General features: G+C 38.9%; 1 protein-coding gene across 6 annotated transcripts in view; it reads left to right on the top strand.

The window, feature by feature from the left end:
- GALK2 (galactokinase 2) overlaps positions 1-14,456 on the top strand; it is a 108,916-nt gene that overhangs the window by 71,629 nt on the left and 22,831 nt on the right. For all 6 annotated transcript variants that reach the window (XM_032297808.1, XM_032297810.1, XM_032297809.1 and 3 more), the window contains exons 7-8: positions 517-669; positions 10,468-10,678. In XM_032297808.1, the coding sequence (XP_032153699.1) occupies positions 517-669; positions 10,468-10,678 (364 nt within the window). The remainder of the gene's footprint in view (positions 1-516; positions 670-10,467; positions 10,679-14,456) is intronic.

The raw sequence follows: 14,456 nt of genomic DNA, 5'->3' as shown, positions 1-14,456 counted from the left end.
AAGCTCCAGCCACATTTCCATGCCTGTAGCTCCATTAACATCCCATGTTGTCTTTTGCCCGTGGACTTGCCTAAGCTGTTCCCTCTTCTTGACATGCTTTTTGATGAAAGAAACCCTCTGTCTGCCCTACTTTTACTCATCTTTTAGGACTTAGTTTAGATTTCTCTTTTTCAACTGAGTGGAGACTACACTAGGCTGTATCTGATTGGATGCTTCAGCTATGTGTCCATACGGCATCTGTGCTTTGCTACCATTGTAACACAACTTGGAAATGTATTTGTCTGTCTTCTAGACTGTCTTTCTCACTTGACTGTAGGCTCTATGAGAGGAGTGACAGTGTCTGTCCTGTTCACTGTTGTATTTCCAGTGCCTAGTACAGTGCCTGGAGGTCAATAAGTAATTTGAATGAATGAATGCATTTTTGACAAAACACTTTGCTAAGATAAATACATAAATACTTGAACATTTTCTGAATTCTAATAAATTATATTTCTCCTTTCATTTTTCTTCTAACAGGCCAAGTTGATAGAATTTAGTCCTCTGAGGGCAACTAATGTGAATCTCCCAAGTGGAGCAGTGTTTGTGATTGCCAACAGTTGTGTGGAGATGAATAAGGCAGCAACTTCCCATTTCAATATCAGAGTGATGGAGTGTCGGCTGGCTGCAAAGGTATGAACTTGGCAAGCTAGTGAAACTTGAAGTAGGGTTTTTCTTGTCTTCATTTTCATTGTTCTCTATTACTTTATGTCTTTCCCCAAATTTTAGGGCATCATTCTGACTGCAGCAGCATTCCAGCTGAAGGTCGTTGGGTACAGAGCAATCTGATTTCCAACTCAGGAGACAGATGAACCAGTAGTCCTCTGGGGTGGCATTGGGAAGAAAATGACGGCTTATATATGTGAAGCACAGGTTGTGGGTTAGGATCTATGGGTGGAGAAAGATAGTTGGTGACAATTAATGGGAAGTGACCACAGCTGGTCTTGTTTCCTCAACAAAAGTGATGGCAGCCTCACGCCTCCTGGTCCTCTAAGATGCAGTTTTTGTATTGGACTATCACAGGTTACTCCAAAAATACAGGATTTGTGCAGTCCCCTCGCACCCAGTACCCAGAAAAAAGATTTTCACATGTCTACTAGGGAAACATAAACCAGCAGCGAGTCTTGGAAGTCTCTGTTTAGAAAACTCTCACAGATAAACTTAAATCTATTTAGGTAGTATCCATTGAGTTGCTATTTGCAGTTCTAGCAGCAGGAAGATATACAAAGGAACATAAGACATAGCACTAGAGAGAGTGGACAGCAGAGTTGAGAGTTCAAGTTGAGGGATTATGAAACAGGAAATGGTTAATATGTGATCAGATATTAAGTAAACCAGTGATCCAAAAAGTGACACAGGAATTAGATGTTATAAAGGATCCAGAATAGCTCATAATATGACTAGAAAGTTGGAGAGAGGACTGAGGCTGGAGGCTAGGAAGTGGATTCTGCATCAGGAGCTCCACTGTGCTTTCTTCCACTCTTGCTTTGATCTCCGGATGGATACTGATGGATATCACCTAAGACTCATGATCACCAACCTTCACCAGGTCCTAAATACAGCCTGGAATCCATTTTCTCAGTAGTAATAATTTCAGGCCTTCTTTATGTCTCTCAAACACCCATTACTTGATTCAGCCTGACTAACTTCCAAAAGTGATCTTCTCCCATATTTCCTGCTGGAAATAGATGTAATCAGAGACTTTGGCTTCCTGCTATTATATCTGCATGTCTCCCTGTATCTCATTTCCTGTCAAAGCCAGCCCTTCCATGTGTGGTTGCAGGGAACTCACTCCATCTTTAGCCTGTTCCTCACCTCTATTTCTCTACTAAATCCTTTCTATCAAACTCCACATATTCCAGTATTTTTAATTAGAAAAGTGTACTCTAAGTCTCACAACTTTCTCCAGCTACTATTTCTATTTCTACTGTTCCTTCTCTTCACAGTTAAACTTCTGAAAAATTGCTCTCTCTATATATTATCTTTACTCCTCTACCTCCCTATTATTCCTTAATTTACTAAACTTTCACTTCTGCCTTCTCCACAATATTAAATTTGTTCTTTCTTAGGCCACCAAAGATTTTTTTCATTGGTAAATCCAGTGGACTCTTTTGTTTTCTTTTTCTTTTCTTTTTTTTTTTTTTTTGAGAGAGTCTTGCTCTGTCGCCAGGCTGGAGTGTAGTGGTGCAATCTCAGCTCACTGTAACTGTCACCTCCCAGGTTCAAGTGATTCCCCTGCCTCAGCCTCCTGAGTAGCTAGGGTTACAGGCATATGCCACCATGCCCATCTAATTTTTTGTATTTTAGTGGAGATGGGGTTTCATCATGTTGGCTAGGATGGTCTCGATCTCCTGACCTCGTGATCCACCTGCCTTGACCTCCCATAGTGCTGGTGCTGGGATTACTGGTGTGCGCCACTGCACCTGGCCCAGTGGACCCTTTTCAGTCTTCATCTTATTTCTCATTGTTATTTCTTATATTTCAACAGAGTTAATCAGTCTCACCCTCTTGAAACATTCTCTTCCTTTGGTTTCCAGTATACTTCACTTCCTGTTTTTTCTTTTTTCTTCTTCTATTTTTGTTGCTATTTCTTTTTGGTTTTAGCCATCTCCCTTTCTACCCCCAGCTCCAACCCAACTCCACTTCAGGCAGGCATGAAGGGATGGCAGGAATTCACTCCTCCAACAGATCTTTAAATGTTGGTGTTCTTCAAGGCCTTGGCTTTGGTCTTCTTCTTTTTTCTTGTAGTCTTTCTTCTGTTGGCCCCATGCCCTCTCACAGCTTCAACTTCCATCTCTATGATGATGATTTCCTAATAGACATCTTCAACTAAGGCTTTCTTGGCTGAGCTCCAAACCTCTGAATCCAATGCCTTATTGACCCTCTACTTGAGCGAATCATAGACCTCTCAAACTGAGATGTTGAAATTGAACTCAGTCTTTCACAGACCTTATATTTTTCCACTGGTCCCATCATCATTTATTGACTATCACATTAGCCTTCTGTTTCTTAAATTCATGCTCATCTCTTTCACAATCATTTTTAAATAACAGCATGATGCTTTAGAAATTTAAATCTGATCAATTTAAATTACCCTGCTTAACATCTTTCAAAAGCTTCCTATTTCATTGGAATAAAGTAAAAAGTCCGTATCACCACCTGGAGAGCCACCATATCTGAGACCTGTGTACTTCATCTCTTAGCATTACCTGCTTTCCTCGCACTTCAGCCATGAGACTCATTCTCGTCTCAGAGACTTTGCACCTGCCCACCAAACTCTTCCTTCAGCCCTCTTTGAAGTCAGTCTAAATGTCCCTCAAGGAAGCCTTCCTGATTTCCTTACTCCTAGGCTAAGGTAGAGCCCCCTTTATATTTTGAAGCACTTCATTTTCCAGTTATGGCACTTACCACAATCACTTATTTAATGTCTGTCTCTTCTTTCAGATTTAGTTTTACCTGAGAGCTGAGGCTGTGTCTGTCTTATTAACTCTTATATCCCTAATGCTTGACATGGTGCTTAAGCTGAAGAGGCACAGGATAAACATTTGTTGATAAATGACTACTCCCTGTATCACTTTCTCTGTACTTTATTTTGCACAATTTCCCAGTTTTTAAAAAATACCTGTTGTATTCTCAGCACTGGCCTAGATCCTGTGGAGGTGTGTAAAGTGTAGTTTTCCCTTCTTACTGACTTAGTACTTCTCCTCTTACTCCTATCCTCTGAGGTTGGGAAATTCAGGAAATTAGAGATATACTGAGCCAGGAAAATAAAAGCTTTCTGTTTCTGGAATATTTGGGAGTTATACATTTTTTTGAAAAATTATGATTTCAATGTTTTAAATTTTTAATTTACTTATTAAAATAATATCTTAAAAAATGTAATAGAAATGCTTTAACATTGAACTCTTCATAGTATCTGATCAGTGCGTATGTGCAGAGAAATAGTGCTGTAAACTTTTCAATATCAAGGGTTCAATGAACTTTTTTTCTTTTAGGACACACTTCCTTTTTCAGGAAATGGAAGAAATTAGTGTCTTATTTGTTTGAGGACTTAGTCTTGTTGACCTTTTATCTTGAGGTTGATGAGTAAGTGTTGCCTTCCTAAGGAGACCTCAAACATACACAAGATTGTTTTCAAAGTTTTATCACGAAATTAGATATCCTCTACCAGATCCATAGGTGAGCTGAAACAAGTATTAGACATGTAAAATCAGTTCATGTAGTGACTGCTCTCCTAAAGATACAAGAAGAAAATGAGGAATAAATGGTAGTGCTGAGTTATTGGGATGTGGGAATGCTTTTTGAGAGTTAACTAGAAAAAGGGCATCTCTTTGGAAGCAGTGGTAGCTGAAGATCTTAATCCACTGCAGAACCTCCTGTTCTTGAGGATGTTTTCTCAGTTTAACTGCATAACCCCATATGCATTTTAGAGGTACTTTGGTCAGCAAAATTGGCATCTGAATTCGGCTTTTTGCCACACTCTCCTCCCAATTGACGTAGATAAACACATTGTTTTAAATACTCTGAATTTTTCTCTTTTAAAATGTGGAAGAAAGAAAAATGAAAGACTTTATTGAGATGGAAAATGTTTTCTAAATCATGTTGCTACAAATCACTAAAATCCAAGGTTTTGTACAAAAAGGAAATGAAGATAAAACTGCTAATGTGCGCTTTACTCAGAGATGTTGATATTAGGAATATGCTTTTGCTTAGGAATATAGGCTGGAATTCTGCTAAGCACATTTGCTTTGCAATATGGTTCTATTCTTCCATCTCTGGCGACATATGAAGAAATACAATTTTTGTTTAAAAATGGTCTCATTAAATAAAGAAATAAACTCTCATGTAAAAAGGCTAAAAAAAGCTTATCTCAATTTGAAGAAACTTTCTGTTGTCCAACAATAATAATGAAGTGTCAGTTGAAGAATGGCTAATCGAGATAGTTTTGAAAGACTGATTAACTAGGTCTCCATATGGCAAAGTTGTAATAAATAACATTTATTTTTCCTTTCCTCCTATGTTTCTCAGGTCCTTTTTTGAAAATGAGTACCTTTTTTTTTTCTTAAAAATCAAGTTAACACAGAGAAGTATACTAAGTCAATAAAGACAATTTTTGTTTTGCATTAATGCTAGAAATTCTTCTATTCTCAAGTTCTTTCTCAACTTGTTTCTCTGTCTCTGTCTCTTTTTCTCCTCAAGCTTTCAAAGACTATTGATGCAGATTCATAAAATGTCAGAGCCTTGTACAGCATCTGACTAAAGTTAAAGATATTTCAAAGCAAACTCAATAGAGATTTATAATTATTACTTGTATAAATATTTTTAATGAGGCATATTTTTATGTTAAAGTGGCCAGGGATCTTTAGTAAGTGCAAAACTTTTCATATTTCATACACTTAGGGGCTTAAATGTTTCCAGAAGTGCTTTCCTTATACAAGTATCCCTTAGTTATATTGAAGAACAAAATGTGTGATGCCCACAAGTATTATGGGATGTAAAGTAGGGAAGAGAAATTATACTGTTGCATTTTCCACACCCTAGCTCTTGTGGCAACATGAGAAGCAGTGAAGAAAGAGTTTCATATGATCCTTTGACACTTCAAGGAAAACTTACAGTGATTCTTTACAGGGCCTGTCTGGTCAGGGGCCATCAGTAACCCAGTTTTTCAGCTCCTGTCACTTAGTGGTCAGTAAGAAACTTATTCTTTGTCTGGTGATAAAATGTGAGAAGTTGGAATAATATTCTTAGGGTTTTGGCAGTTTCCTTGAATTTGAGCAGAGAAAACCCAAACACCCAAGAATGTGGCCAATTTCACTCAGCCAGTTGATTCACTAGCACATACTCTGCCAAGACTCTAGCATGGAGTATTTAGGCAATGGTTAGTCCAAGCTGCCTGGAAGAGGACACACATACTGGGGAATAAGGGTGATGTGTTTAGTGAAACCAGATTGTGGCAGGACCTTCAGTGCTATGCTCAGGCTTACCAGGCTCAGCTGTGAAAGCAGAGGTTGTTAGCAAGGTATTTTAGAAATATTAATATGGCATCAGGAGCTTTTTCCTTGGTTGAAGAGAGGTGCTAGAGTATCGGTGAGGATGGGATTAAAAGGGAGAGATATGAGAAAAACTCTGACTGGACCTAGTAAGGGTTGGGTACAAGCTCTCTATGATTGGATTTTTGTTTTCCCTCTGGCATATACCTCATTACCTTGAGGAAGTTTTCCTTGACTACCTCCTGGCCTCAGTTAGGTTAAACATTCTTTTATTTATTCTTATCACATCCTGTATTTTTCTATTATAGCAGTTTATCACAATTGGATTAAGTTCTTTATGTTGAACATAGTTTTAATTTAACCTCTGTCTTTTCTGGTGGATGGTAAGCTGCACGTGGTCAGGAGCCACATGTGCCTTAGTCACTGTTGTTTGCCTGGAGCCTGGGAAGTGATAGCCACTCAGTAAATACTCATTGTGAACAGATGCACATGAATGAAGGAAATGAAGAAAAAGTGTTGAGTCAATAAGGGCTGCAGCTTCAAGGTGCAATGGCTGGTGAAAAGCATGGTGCTGCCATTGATGGGTTTTGAGAAGGTAGGATGGACTAGAAGGTGCCTAAAAAGTAGGAGATGATAAGAACTCTTCATGAATATCTTAGCCCTTTCTCTACCATACCCTCTTATTAGAAGACTAACTTTTCATGAATATCTTAGCCCTTTCTCTACCATACCCTCTTATTAGAAGACTCAGTGAGTCTCAGACCAAGAGCAGAGGGCTTAGTAGTTTTGTTTGTGTCTAGGACAACCTGGAAGTGCTAGGGAGTTAGTATCTTTGAGAGTCGCCTCCACAAATGCTTACTGGGAGTTATTGGGTAAATACTTTGGTTTTCTTGCCCAAGGTAGAACATGACTGAACTTTATACAGGCTCCAGAGAACCTGTAATTTGAAGCTGAGCAGGCCCAGCCTCACCTGCCAATATCAGTATACCTCATATTGGCTTTTCTTCCTGTCTCACTTTCCATTCCTCTGTTAATGCTTCTTAGGATCACCTTCTCCTCAAATTCTTACCCTTAAATTTTTGTCACAGGACCTGCCTATGAGAGAAACGAACCTAAAACAGAGTTTTACCACAATTTATCAGTGCCTTTTTCCATGACTGTGGACAAAGCACTTGTTTCCTGCTTTCTTGTCCACAGAGCATGGAACAGAGCTCAGGAACCTCCCAGAAGTGGTATCTGATATGAATACTTAATGTTTACCATCGTGAAAAGAAAATGGTGAATGTGGAGAAAGAACTGCCTTCTCTTATTTCCCCACCCTACCTGAGTAAGGAAGTTGTGACAAAATAATTCATAGCCCTGACTCAGCCCTGCTTCACAAATGGAGGCCAGCTACCTGGGCCACAAGTACCTTCATGAAGCTCTGTCATTGAGCAATGGTGATTTTTATCCACCCATTTCCTTCATCTGCAAGCCATCTTTCTGTTTTCCAAGCCAAATTTCAAAGGGCTTAAGAGGCTTTTGTATTTGATTCCCTCAATGTAGTATAATTCAGCAGCTCATGGGCTGCGCAGCTGTCATTGAAGACATATGGTAGATTTCATCCTTAATTGAAATACACACCAAATTGGCTGTGTGGATCCTCCAGCTGAGGGCTCACTGGACAACTGGTCTCACAGCAAAGTGGGATATTACTGGAGTGAATGTGAACTGTATGTTAGTGCCTCAGTCTGCAGAAGAGCATATTGGGAGGGCTGCCTTTGAAAACTGAATCTTGTGAGTTGCAGCCATCCCTTGCAGACTTTCTCCCCACACATCACTGGCCCAGTATTTCTGGATCAAGTCCCTGGGGTAATGTGACTGGTAAAAGGGAGAAAGAGGATGGGAATTTGGAGATCATTGTTGACTGAAAGCTTCTTAAAAGAGCCCACTGTCGTCTCTTGGGGGCAATTCTCTGATGTTTTTCTTTTTTTTTTTGGAAGGAACCTTTTTATCAAAGTGTTTTTAAATTACTGGAATGTTCACTTCTAGCACAGATCTAGGTTTGTGTTTTGAAATGCATTCCTGAGACTTGATCAGTGATTTGAACTCATATGGGTAACACGATATAGTTATCATCCATACCTCGTTGAGAATGTGGCCTAGGGGAAGCATGAAAGAGTTATAAGACCTGGATTTGGTTTTAAATTCTTTTATTAATTAGTTGAGTGGCTTTGTTTTTTGTTTTGTTTTGTTTTGTTTTGAGATAGTCTCACTCCATCACCCAGGCCAGAGTGCAGTGGTGTGATCTCTGCTGAGTGCAGTGGCGTGATCTCTGCTTACTGCAACCTCTGCCTCCTGGGTTCAAGTGATTTTCATTTCTCAGCCTCCTGAGTAGCTGGGACAACAGGCATGCATCACCATGCTCAGCTAATTTTTGTATTTTTAGTAGAGATGAGGTTTCGCCATGTTGGCCAGGTTGGCCTCGAACTCATGATCTCAAGTGATCTGTCCACCTCAGCCTCCCAAAGTGCTGGGATTAATGAGGCTACCACACCTAGCCTTGTTAAGTGACTTTGGACAAGTCCCTTACTACTATTATTATTATTTTGGAGATGGAGTTTTGCTCTTGTCGCCCAGAATGGAGTGCAATGGCGTGATCTCAGCTCACTGCAACCTCTGCCTCCCAGGTTCAAGCAATTCTCCTGCCTCAGCCTCCCAAGTAGCTGGGATTAGAGGCATGTGTCACTATGCTTGGCTAAGTTTTGTATTATTAGTAGAGACAGGGTTACATCACATTGGCTAGGCTGGTCTCAAACTCCTGACCTCAACTGATTCCCGCCTCTGCCTCCCATAGTGCTGGGATTACAGGCTTGAGCCACCGCATCCAGCCTACTATTATTTTTTAAATAGAGTAATAATAGCGCTCTCACAGGGTTGTTGGAGATTATAAGAAATATGAGGCATATTTTAGACTATACCACACTATTATTTTTGTTAGGTTCATTGCTTATCTCATTTGGATTCTGGATGTGTTGCCAGAAAGCATCATTGTAGGAGATCATTGAGTTCAGCTCTTTTTTTCACATAAAATTAATATATATTCTTTTGTATTATGTATATCTTTATGAATTTTCTTATTATTTTTGGAATACATTAGAATATAGAACATGAATGAATGAATGAAATAAAGTTGATAGTCTGTGGACCTATCAACCCAGTACTGCTAATAAACATGAACTAAATGTGCTAAGAAAACAGATCAAAGTAAAGTCTTAGCTCATGTTTTTTTAAATTATTATTTTTCTTTTTTTTAAAAATGACACCATGTTCCATGAAATAATTGAACAGAAAATTATAGTTCTATTGTTTCATTTCCCAGTTCTGCCTTAAAATCATTAACTCATTTCAAATATATGAGCCAGGGTTTTAAAAAGAGGATTCATTAATATAAGAAGTTATGTTACTAACATTTTTCAGAAGTCAGTGGCCATAACCAGAGTACAATAGTCTTTTGGTAAACCCTGCTTCCTGTCGAAAAGAAAGATAATCAAATCATCAGCATAATGGAAGAGTAAATCATTTCCTTGAAGACTGATTTCCCCTTCTCTTGTTTGTTACTTTCTGCTGTTTAAACTGCACCTTCTGTCCTCATACCCAGGTAATTAATATTGTAGACCTCAGGATGAGAGAAATCTTTACTGTTTTGATTGCCACCTGCTCTGATACTGTTTAGGGAGAATGACAGAAATATATTCTAGATTGGGGTTCCCATGGGTGGTTACAGATTTGGTTTGTATTTAACCCTCTCCATCAGATTGAGGAGGTACCTCAGGGTGCAGTTAGAAGCCAAACTCTTTTTCTTGAGGGTAGAGAAACATACAGCTCTACTACTACCAGTGACCTAATGAAGTGCTACACATAAGGTTACCAATGAGGTTTTAATTTCAAATTTAGGACTTTCCCCCAAATGCCCACATACTGAAATTCATTAGCCATTTTCAAAGAGGCATATAGTAAACAGGAAGTACCCTAATTGGATGTACATTATCATCTCAGGATCCAGGTCACATGAGATTTAAGTAGTTTTCTTTTGACTTCCTAGAGAGGGATGCAGTAGGCATGAACTGAATAGGGATAAAAGATAAAATTATTCAAAGAGATAGCCCTGAGGGAAAGTGGTGACAGGCCAAAAAAAAAAAAAAAACAACATAGTGAGGGATTAGTTTGTGTGTGTGTGTGTTTCAGACAAATAGTTAACTAGTCTGTGAGTGTCATACAAATATGTTTAATCCCAGGCATCTGATGCTAGTATGCACTTACAAGTAATGGTGGGAAATTTGGATGGGTTTAATGGAAAAGAAAAAAAAACCAGCTTAAAGTTGAATATGGCTAATTGAAATAGTACATATCAAATTCTGAAATGAAAACTGACCATTATCTTCTTGGTTTGCATTTGCAGCTCCTGGCCAAATACAAAAGCTTGCAATGGGACAAAGTACTGCAGTTGGAGGAGGTGCAGGCTAAACTAGGGATTAGTTTAGAAGAAATGCTGTTGGTCACAGAGGATGCCCTTCATCCTGAACCCTATAGCCCTGAGGAGATCTGCAGGTGTCTGGGAATTACCCTGGAGGAACTCCGAACCCAAATCCTGAGTCCAAACACTCACGATGGTGAGCTGGCTGGAGAAAGTAACATATAGATTATTCTCTCACTCACAGCTGGAAGGCTTCAACTTCTCCACTGATTTTAAAGCATACTTAAGGGAATCTGGAGACTGTGTTTTGGCAAACTTAATTATTTAGAATCTTAGCTTCATAAATGTGTTCATTCATTCATTCATTCATTCATCAATATGCTGGTTAGGCAAGGGTGAATGAGACATGATTTTTGTCTTTCAGGGACTTGTAATTCAATAAGCTTCTCTTTTTTATCTTTTTTTTTCCTTATACATTTTTTTTTCTGGTTATCATGCTACTTTTATGAAAAAATGGTCTAGGTTAGCAAACTGCTCTAACGCTGTGAAACAATACTCAGAACACTATAAAGTCTTCACGTCTTAGTTTCAAATTTGTGGCCCACTTTACCGTGGAAGCTTATTTCTTTTTGTGGTCTCCTTTCAATTTTATTTTTATACCAATCAAATCAGAAACTGAGATGAAGGCCAGGTAATGTTGCAGGGACAGGATGGAGTTTTGGACTGGCTATTCTTCTTAGAGTGAAGTTATCTATTTGTGAGAAATCAGTACCAGGGGCAAGGCCATCTAGTTAAGATTCAGTTACTCTTAGGGTAGGGTTATGGTAGGTGAGTAGGAGATTAACACAAAGATCAGCCTCAGGGCCCCAATTATGGCTCATTCAATTCAGTTCTACAACTGGTTGTTCAGTTGCTACTGTGGATTTACCTACAGAGTAATGTCTTAAAGGCTACAAGTACTGAAAACTTTGGGATAAGATAAGGGAATCATTTGGAAGCAGGGACTGGGTTTTGGTTTCTAACACTGTCAATCCAATTTAATTTGATGAAGCTTGATAGAGGATGGCCTACTGGCCAAATTAGACCTTCCATCTGTTTGTGTAAAATAAACTTTTACTAGAACATGGCCATGTATTGGCTATGGCTGCCTTTGCACTATAAGAGTTCAGTAGTTGTGACAGAGACTGAATAGCCCACAAAACTGAAATATTTACTATCTGGCCCTTTGCAGAAAAAGTTTGCTGGCTCTCATTCCAGAAAGGCAGAAAACTGAAGTTTACCTCAGTTTTGCCATGAAAAGAGGCATAACAGGAATGTGTCTCTTATATGAATAATCTGTGTATTGTGCTAAGAATAATGCTAAGTAGTGGAGGTACTAATAGAGTGATGAGTGTGGTGACAGAGTTGTACTTGGGTCTAGGGAAACCAGAAAACAAAGAAGTCAAAGACAGCTTAAGGCCAGGTGCAGGGGCTCAAGCCTGTAATTCCAGCACTTTGGGAGGCCAAGGTGGGTGGATCACTTGAGGCCAGGAGTTCAAGACCAGCCTGGCCAACACAGCAAACCCCCGTCTCTGTTAGAAATATAAAAATTAGCTGGGCATGGTGGCAAGCACCTGTAATTCCATCTACTTAGGTGGCTGAGGCAAGATAATTTCTTGAATCCAGGAGACGAAGGTTGCAGTGAGCTGACATTGTGCCACTCCACTCCAGCTTGGGTGACAGGGCGAGACCCAGTCCCTAAAAAAACAAAAGCCAGCTTAACTAAGGAGATAGCAACCAGCCAAAAGTTAAATAATAAATAGGTATTTCCTAGGTAGGCAAACAGTCAGAAAGAATTCCAGGCAGACAAAACAGTAGATATAGAGGCAGAAAGAAGTGAGAGAAGATTTTATGTCCAGACAACTACAGTTAGTTGAGTGTTTCTTGAAAATAATGTTGAGAATGATATGGTAATAGGCCAAGGTTGTAGATAGATCCAAATCACCAAAGGCCTTGTTAAATAATTTGTGTGTGCATGTTTTATAGGTAATGTGAGAGGTAATAAATATTTACTGAATGAAGAAAATGGGTAGGGTATTGGACAGGGAGAGCTTCCAGGGGAATAGCCTTTATCCTTTGACCTAAGATACTGATTTCTTTAACAAATATGTATTGACTTCTGTGGACTAGAAATTGTGCTAGATGCTGGGATACAAAGATAAGCAGGACACGGTCTCTACTTTATAGTGACTTCGTGTCTAATTGGGGGAGAGTGTCGTACAACAATCACAATCAATAGTACCTGCTATAACAAAGGTATTTATCAAGAATTCTGAGTATGGAGGGAAAAGTGGCTCAGATCCTGTAGATGGTAGTTCAGTTTTGAGCTGGATCCTTAGAGAAAGTTATTAATTTCCTAGACTAAGAGAAATGACCAGCCATTCCAGGCAGAGAGTAGAGCTTGAATGAAGACAAAATAGCACAAAGAGTGGAGAACTGGAGAATATGTGCCAAGAGGTATTATGTGCAGCAGGAGTTGGAGGACAAAAAGACTGCCTAAAAGGATGCCAATGGGGAAACTATTATTCTTTACTCTACACTGAATGAGAAGAGCCGGAAGAAGGGTAAATGACTAAACTGGTAGATTCTCAAGACTGTAAAATAGAATTCAGTTAGAATTGGCAATTGCTGGTATCTAAGGAGTGAAGGGAAGAAGGAAGGAAAGGAGCAAGAGGAAGAAGGAAGAAAGGAAGGAAAGAAGAAAAGAAATATAATGTAATTAAGTCCAAGGAATGGATAACTGGGAAAGTAAGGAAATTATAGTATCGAAGTGTTTTTGGCAGTAAGATGACAAGCTCATTTCTCTCTCTCGCTCTCTCAATAGATTATCTAGCTATCTATCATCTATCTATCTATCAATCATTGGATTTGTCTGGTGTGATAGCAAGGTATCTAGAGATGTAAAACAGGTAAAGATCCAAATGATAGAGTAATTCGATTTGGGGTTATTGTTGAAAAGGTGAGGAAGTCTTAATAGACACTGAAAATGTTGACTGTCAAATGATCTAAAAACAGTCTTTTCATAGTGTCACTTCTTAGTTCAGAAACCTTCAGAGGCCCACCATTACCTAATTGCCTGAACTCTTCTAGTCCTGTCTTAACTATGTTCTGTCCTTTGACCCTTTTGAGCCCATACATGCTGATGTGGACAGTGTTGCCTTGGTTGGGCCATTCTACTTACTAATTGGAAACCTTGTCTTCCCTCTGGGCTTTTAATCCTAAACACCTGTGTGCTTTTATAAATGGATTTTTTTCCCTTTTCTGAAATGCAGTTCCTACCTGTCTTAATATAATTCTTATCTTTTGCTTATACTTCTTGACCCACAACCTATTCTCTTTCTCTGTATCCTTCTTTCTTTCTGCATCTGCCTGTCTTTTCTTCCCTTCTTTTACAATTTTTGGAATAAGTAAATTTCCCAGAATGCTTTGGAAAATACAAAGGGTAATTTGCTTGGCATACAACCTGTGTTGCTCTTTTTCTCTCTGTCTTTCTATGTATATATGCATAAGCTTGATTCCCTGAAGAATGATGACTTCAAGGTTTTTGTAAAAATAATGCATGCTTCATCTTATCTCTTTTTTTTCCAGAACTTTTATTTATTTTCTTTTTCAACTTTAATTTTAGGTTCAGGGCATAGACATGTAGGTTTGTTAAATATGTAAATTGCATGTTTCTGCGGTTTGGTGTACAAATAATTTTGTCACCCAGATAGTGAGCATAGTACCCAAAGGGTAGTTTTATGACTCTCACTCTCCTCCAAGCCTCCATCCTCAAGTAGGGCCGGATGTGTTTTTCTCCTCTTTGTCACCATATGTATTCAGTGTTTACTTCTCACTTACAATTGATGGTGTTCCAATATACGGTATTTTGTTTTCTGAACCTGCATTAATTTATTTAGGATAAAGTCCTCCAGCTGCATCCATGCTGCTGCATA

Source organism: Sapajus apella, unplaced genomic scaffold, assembly GCF_009761245.1.
Source record: "Sapajus apella isolate SASKATOON/1434 unplaced genomic scaffold, GSC_monkey_1.0 scaffold37, whole genome shotgun sequence".
Lineage (NCBI taxonomy): Eukaryota > Metazoa > Chordata > Mammalia > Primates > Cebidae > Sapajus > Sapajus apella.
This window is presented reverse-complemented; position numbering and strand designations above follow the sequence as displayed.